The following is a 7,775-nucleotide window of genomic DNA, read 5'->3' on the forward strand; positions in this document are numbered from 1 at the left end:
TTGTTTAACGTTTTACTTAAAGTACTTTAAATCAAGTTAGATTGGGTTGGTTTACAGGGTATGGTTTAAAAACAGATTATGGAGTAAGGTTGAAAACCAGTGATGTGAAGACCTCAAGGACTGAGTTTGAATTCCCTTGTTCAAAATCAACCACTAGAGGGCATTAACCCCCATATCTGACAGATGGTCAGAAATCAGCGACTTAAACCACTGGGAAAAGATGCATAACAGGGGTGCCAGGTTCCCTTAGGTAGGCTAGTGCGTTCCCACACCTCAACATTCTCTCAAACCCTTTCATGGGTCTGTCTGCTCACTCTTCGGCCGTGCGGTGTCTTCCCACTTYTGACATCGATGTAGTGAACTGGGCGGTGGTCTGACTCTGCATACAATAACACCACTGTCTGACTGAATAGCCGGATTTATGTTTATCCATGCGGCATTGTAACAAAGCACTGCAGGTATGATTGAATTCTAGTATAATTCATATTCATACAACATTTGATCTATTGTTTGTTTTATTTATCATATTTATGGACCTTTGATTTATATAATATTTTAGGTAGAGGAATAGATAACGTAACATATGCAAGCACGCGCCATACTGCGCATACAGAATCAGCATCATCATCATTTTTTTAGGAGGAAAAGGCACCAAGCATGACTGAATATCCGACCAACCTCCTTGACGTCAGATAGTTGCACTTGCATGAGAGAGATGTCGACTTCCTCGAATTTGGGATTTCCAAAAGCACAGGAAACAACTTTAGTACATCATTTACTTTTTCGTCCGTCGTTTCCAGGTGAAATGAGGTAAGGACACAAAGCTTTGTCTAGCCCAATTTCGGAATTAAATACGAATTCGCAGTGTGTGCATTGGCCGCAGAGACCTCTATTTGCAGATWCTTTAGGTTATGTTTATTTAGGGAACTTCCCCTTATCACAAAACTGCATAGAAAATCACCAAATGGTTAAAAACACTAGTCGAGTGGCATTATGTGGCTGCACATTCCGTGACTGTTAACATTCTTTTCAGTAGCCTAAGCCTATTATGCTCATTTATTCCAAAAAGCCATTACCACAACAGGATTTGTCAAGACTTGTTGAGGAGTTTTAGGAAAACATAAGAAAAAGTTAAGAATTGAGTCGCGTAGTAGGCTGTATAATGATTTGTTTTATTGCCAAACAAATACATATATATTAATCTTATAATTATTGTATTAAAATAATGATAATTAATTATAATTCATGTTATGTTGTATTGTCATGAGCTATTATTATGTTAAATACTGTAAAAGATGTCTCCCTGTGGAAGGTATGCATATCATATTTTTWWAAATAAATCTTGTATTAGTGTGTATTCTTTTCTTTTCTAGGCTCAGCATAAGACTTGCTTACCTTTTCCTGTATAACCTGCTTCAGTTCTGTGGGCACACATGGATATTTGCAAACATGACAGCCAGGTTTCTCACATTTGGTGGAGGTAAGTTGTCGAGAGCAGAGTTAAAACAGCAGAGCTGGATAGTCTAGACCAGGGATGGGCAACTTCCACTGAACTCATAACGAGGCGCTGCAGGGGTCTGCTACGGGTGTGCTGATCTCGTTACTACTGTTATTCGTACGTTTTATCATGCTTGATACTCGTGTTCGGAAAACCCGGAAGCGTGCTTTMAATGTCGGTAGAGCCTATACTTCAAGTAGGCTACGCGTTACTGCGCTATTACTCAGATCACATCTTTATGTTACTTCATTCATTACGCACATGCAGTCAGAGCCAGATTTAGCCTTTTGTCATAATTTTGTTGGTGGGCCCTCCCCCCCACCTTGAGAGCAAAACATTTTCGCAGCCCCCCTCTTGACAGCTGAGAGAAATTGTTTTCGTTTTTGCCATTTTAAAGCAAGTTTGCTGCATTTCTACACATTTTGCCACGGAGCGGAGAGAAGATTTTGCAATTTTATAACAAATTTCATGCAACTCTACACATTTTGCCAAAGGGTTCCCCTATGGGGACAAACCGAAGAACCCTATATGGTTCTACTTAGCACCCTTTTTTTATAAGAGTGGAGACTAATCTAAAAATGTTTGGCTGACAGTCAGTGACTTACATAACGAGAAAAACTGCTGTGGGCTGCTAGTAGTTGCCCATCCCTTGTCTAGACTCAAGAGCCTATTCATAAATGCTTTACAAGACTGTATAATGCAGTATGAGTACAGGTAAAGTATGAACCCGAACCGAATGTTCTTGTTTTCCAGACGCGCTTGCTGACACCTTCTATGCTGTGGGGGTTGTGATGAGTCTATGCCAGCTGTTGTCCGTGCTGGAGCTCTTCCACATCGCYGATGGGATCGAGAAGGCACGCCTTCTGCCACGGTTTGTTCAAGTGTGTGCCACTGCCAAGCTTAACACTGTGTTCTGTCTCTTTGGAGTCTGGGCCCTGTTCAAATACTACAAAGTGTACCCTTCATCCATTAATTGAGAATTTTCACTTTACCGATCAGACAAAATAGGACCTGTTAGAGCAATTCATCTCTGATTAGTGGTCCTGTTTGGTGTGTACACGACTGTACGTGACTGTGCAAGAAACAAATGGAGATAAGTGATGCACTATGTAATTTTGGAAAGCACAGTATGTCCGCAACGACTTCTGTGGTAGTAGTTCACGCCAATATCAAAGACCTCAAAAGTAGTCTAATGCCAACGTTTCCTTGTCCAGGTTATGACCAGAAACTTCCTACTGTTTATGGTGATAGTCAGTCAAGAGGAGATCCAGAGTAAACCAGTTGTGTGTGCACAGTTTTACCTGTGGAATATTCTAGATCTGTTAAGGTATGTATATTTCATCGGAACAAAGACATAAAAAGGGTTTGGGTTGCACATTTTTGTCCTAACTCAGCACTTACATCTGATTCAACTATTCACCTAGCCCTTGATTAGTTAGGCTGGAACAGGTGTGTTGACCTGGCAGTATGGTGCCGTGACAACAACATTTCCCTCRACCTCAGTAAAACCAAGGAGATGATCGTGGAMTATAGGCWCARTMATGAAGAAGGTGCGACAGTGCCTCAGGGTCGCATGGCGCTACAGAGGGTGGTGCGGACAGCCCAGTACATCACTGGGACCGCGCTCCCAGCCACCCAGGACCTCTATATGAGGCGGCGTAAAAGGAAGGCCTGGAAAATCGTTAAAAACTCCAGCCACCTAAGCCATAGACTGTWSTCTCTGCTTCCGCATGGCAAGCGGTACCGGTGCATCAAGTCTGACAGCAACAGGCTCCTGAACAGCTTCTATCCCCAAGCCATAAGACTTTTAAATAGCTAACAGAATGTCTACACGCACTGTCTGAGTTGAYCCTTGTATTTTATTTTTGCACTGTCTCTATGCACACTCACAAGACTCTACACATTCTCACTCACTGACACGTGAACACACACATAACATGCACACATTAATACTGACTCTACACACACGCACGCACATATAATCATAATTTACGCTTCTGTTACTCTGTTTATCATATATCCATATGCCTAGTCACTGTAGCCGTATACATATATACCTCAGTATTCTTCAGAAAGTTCTGAAAGTATTCACACCCCTTGACTTTTTCCACATTTTGTTGTGTGACAAAGTGGGATTCATTTTTTTGTTAACAATCTACACAAAATACTCTGTAATGTCAAAGTGGAATAAAACTTCTAACATTTGTAAAAGATTAATGAAAAATAAAACATGGATATATCTTGGTTAGATRGGTCTTTAACCCCCTAAGTCAATGTGTTAGAATCACCGTTGGTAGTGATTACAGCTGTGAGTCTTTCTGGGTAATATGTCTTTAAGAGCTTTTCACACCTCGATTGTACAACATTTCCATTACTCTTTTCAAAATTCTTCAAGCTCTGTCAAATTGGTTGTTGATCATTGCTGGACAACCATTTTCAGGTCTTGCCATAGATTTTCAAGCAGATTTATGTCAAAACTGTAACTCGGCCACTCAGGAACATTCACTGTCTTCTTGGTAAGCAACTCCAGTGTAGATTTGGCCTTGTGTTTTTGGTTATTGTACTGCTGAAAGGTAAATTCATCTMCCAGTGTCTGATGGAAAGCAGACTGAACCAGGTTTTCCTCTAGGATTTTGKCTGTGCTTACCTCCATTCAGTTWATTTTTTATCCTCAAAACTCCCCAGTCCTTAATGATTACAAGCATACCCATAACATGATGCAGCCACCACTATGCTTGAAAATATAGAGAGTGGTACTCAGTAATGTGTTGGATTGGATTTGCCCCAAACATAACACTTTGTTTTCAGGAAAAAAAGTAAATTGCTTTGCCAATTTTTTTACAGTATAACTTTAGTGCCTTGTTTCAACAAGATGCATGTTTTGGAATATTTGTATTTTGCAAGGTTTACTTCTTTACTGACTTCTTTTCAGTTAGGTTAGTATTGTGGAGTAACTAAAATGTTGTTGATCTATCCTCAGTTCTCTCCTATCACAGCCATTAAACTCTGTAACTGTTTTMAAGTCACCATTGGCCTCATGGTGAAATCCCTGAGCGGTTTCCTTCCTCTCCGGCAACTGAGTTAGGAAGAACGCCTGTATCTTTGTAGTGTCTGGGTGTATTGATACACCATGCAATGTGTGATTAATAACTTCACCATGCTTAAAGGGATATTCAATGTCAGCTTTTTTTTACCCATCTACCAATAGGTGCCCTTCTTTGCAAAGCATTGGAAAACCTCCCTGGTCTTTGTGGTTGAATCTGTGTTTGAAATTCACTGCTCAACTGATAATTGTATGTTTGGGGTACAGAGATGAGGTAGTCATTCAAAAATCATGTTAAACACTATTATTGCACACAGTGAGTCCATGCAACTTATGTGATTTGTTAAGCACATTTTTACTCCTGAACTTATTTAGTCCTGCCATAACAAAGGGGTTGAGTACTTATTGACACAAGACATTTCAGCGTTTCGTTTGTAGTTAATTTGAAACATATAATTCCACTTTGACATTATGGGGTAATGTGTGTAGGCCAGTGACACAAACATTTAATCAATTTTACATTCAGGCTGTAACAAAATGTGGAAAATTTCAAGGGGTGTGAATACTTTCTGAAAGCACTGTAGCTTCTCACTTTCTCTTATTTCTTGTGTGTTTTTGTTCTACCTTATGTMATTTTTAGTGCTACATTGATATTGGTTACTGCATTGTTGGGTTTTGAGCTTGCATGAAAGGCATTTCACTGTTCTTGTGCACGTGACATTAAAACTTGAAACTAGTGTTAAGATGGAACAAAAATGTGCACCACTCCAATGGTTGCTAATGGGTTGACTTTTGGTTCTGTCTGRCATTTGCAGGTACCCCCATGTTCTCCTGTGTTTAATGGGAACGGATTCCTTTGCCATGCTGTGGGCTCGATACACCCTATCCATCCCCATCTACATAATCTCAGTCATCACAGAAGGTTCATACGTTACTATTATTTTACATAAGGTGCACTCAGTAAGATTTCATTGCCACAGCTCAGGGATTATTTCAACTATTAAAATACACCCCCTGGTTTTTGAAATAGATTCTTGCAGGGACGTGAATATGGTTACAAAAAAGAAAATATCTGAATGAATCTGCTGTTTTTATACAGTGAGGGTTTGAGACCGATGCTTTGACAGTAAACATTAAACAGTGGTTTTATAGGTTGCTTGGAATGTTATTTTTCTCTCGCAGAATTTAGTTCCTGACCAACAGATTCATTAGACTCTTTATCTACAGACTCAGGGCTCATTGCATCTTACGGAATGCCCCTTTAAAAGGCCAATCTGCAGTTGAAACAATAACAAAGCTTCTACCCCATCACTGTTTTAGTAAAGAGATGAGGGATAGAGTTTGAGAAATGTAACCACTCTCAAATGTATAGACAGAGCTATGGATAAAAGGACTGATCATCCATGATATCAAAACCATGTTTTGAGGCTATACAGTGTTTGTTTTTACATTTGTGTTGTTTACAAACATTGTAGTAAAACAAGATTATATTTTGGGTTCTGATGKGCTACAACAGTTGAWCTAAGCTCATGAGGCATTTYTAAGTTATTTTTTTGAGGGGAGAGAAGATAGAGAAATGTAATAGTACACTTTCACTTGGTTTGTTTTAATCTCCTCTCACAGTGTCTCGTTTTATCCTGTTACAGTTGGTGATGGTGTGTCAGGCGAATTAGTCAGGCGTTGCATGTTGTGAGGAAACAATATTTCGAACAGACAGGAAGTGAGTTGGCACAGCAGGCTGACCAAGATATTAAAGTCAGGAAATGGGACACATTCCAACTTCTTTAGGCGCCTGTGTGTGTTTTTTAGACAGTACAGAGTACATGCATTTTGCCTAAACAACTTCTGTGTTTTAACAGTAGACCATAGACATTTTTGCAATTTTGCCTTCCACTTGGTCTATTTTGTGTAACGAAGAGTGTGTGCGAAGAATTTTTCTGCTTTGGTCTTTTCCAGGCATTACCATTCACCAATCACTGCCTTACTTTGAGTCATTGGGAACATACTCATTCCAGCTCAGCCTGCCTGTGTCTGCAGACATTTACTTCCCTATCCTCCTGAAGGCATACTTACCTTTACTGGCTGTTGGTAAGTTAACAGATTTAGCTTCCTTAGCAGAGCCTAAAGGCGCAGGCTGAATGAAACTGGAAGAGCCATTTACAAAAAGGGAATGTTTCTGTAATTAATTCCTTAAATGAGTTCCACTATGTCTGAYGGAAACAAAACACTGCATTCCACAGTAAGAACCTCATACCAATGTTTAAGCATGGTGGTGGTAGTGTGATGTTTTGGGTATGCTTTGCTGCCTCAGGACCTGGATGACTTGCCATCATTGAAGGAACCATGAATTCGCTCGCTATCAAGCAGGAACTTCTAAAGGAGAATGTCTGGCCATCTGTCCGTTGACTGAAGCTGAAAGCCGCCGATGGGTCATGCAGCAAGGACAATCCATCCCCAAAAAACACACAAGCCAAGTCTACATCAGAATAGCACAAAAAGCAACCCCACCCATTTTCCAAGTTCTGGGAATCGCCTAGTCCCAGGTCCTAAACTTTTTCTGTCCCACCGACCCCATTTTGATATCTGAAAATTCTCACAAACCATGTGAAAAAAATTCTGTACATAACAGCCAATGTTTACTTTTTTATTTGGGCTATGCCGGTCAATTGAAAAACATTCTAACATTATTCCTGATTGTCTCTCCACCCATCACATACTTCTTAATGTGGGGCTATGTCAGTCAATTGGAAATTAGTCTGACAATGCATCTTATCTCAGCACCACTAATGAGATGGGTGTGCTTAATGCATGTCGCGTCGGAGCTTCTCAAAGTCAGGGGGCGTGGTCGACACTGCACTCCTCATCTCTGCTGTCACATCCAACCTGGATCGATATTTGGTTTTAATGCAGATGMTYGCGCTGAATACAGCTTCACACAGATATGAGCTGGCGAAKGGTACCATGAGTTTTATGCTGCTTTCAARACAACTAGGATTCAAGGTCAAATCGTGACGTTAGTGATCTTCAAGTCGGGAAGTCGGAGCTCTAAAAAGAGGCCAGAGTTCCCGAGTTGGAATTCCAAGTTGGAGGACTGTCAAAAACGATTTTTTTCCCTCTCGGAGCTCGTTTTTCCCCCCAGAGTTCCCAGTTGTCTTGAATGCAGTGAAGTCGGATAGCAGAGATTTCTGAGTTCCCAGTTGTCTTGAATGCAGTGAAGTCGGAGAGCAGAGATCT

The 7,775-nt window shown here is 40.5% G+C and overlaps 1 protein-coding gene across 3 annotated transcripts in view; it reads left to right on the forward strand.

Moving 5' to 3' along the window:
* Positions 1-225: 225 nt before the first annotated feature.
* Positions 226-7,775, forward strand: part of hacd4 (3-hydroxyacyl-CoA dehydratase 4) — a 10,047-nt gene continuing 2,497 nt past the window's right edge. Inside the window, exons 1-7 of one of the 3 annotated variants that reach the window (XM_023982461.2) lie at positions 227-458; positions 640-810; positions 1,352-1,480; positions 2,252-2,379; positions 2,713-2,825; positions 5,357-5,463; positions 6,498-6,629. In XM_023982461.2, coding sequence (XP_023838229.1) covers positions 1,450-1,480; positions 2,252-2,379; positions 2,713-2,825; positions 5,357-5,463; positions 6,498-6,629 — 511 coding nt within the window. In that variant the 5' untranslated portion in view covers positions 227-458; positions 640-810; positions 1,352-1,449. Of the gene's footprint in view, positions 459-639; positions 811-1,351; positions 1,481-2,251; positions 2,380-2,712; positions 2,826-5,356; positions 5,464-6,497; positions 6,630-7,775 lie in introns of all 3 variants that reach the window. The other 2 variants (XM_023982457.2, XM_023982460.2) reach the window with 2 other exon arrangements.

Source organism: Salvelinus sp. IW2-2015, linkage group LG37, assembly GCF_002910315.2.
Source record: "Salvelinus sp. IW2-2015 linkage group LG37, ASM291031v2, whole genome shotgun sequence".
In the NCBI taxonomy this organism is placed as follows: domain Eukaryota; kingdom Metazoa; phylum Chordata; class Actinopteri; order Salmoniformes; family Salmonidae; genus Salvelinus; species Salvelinus sp. IW2-2015.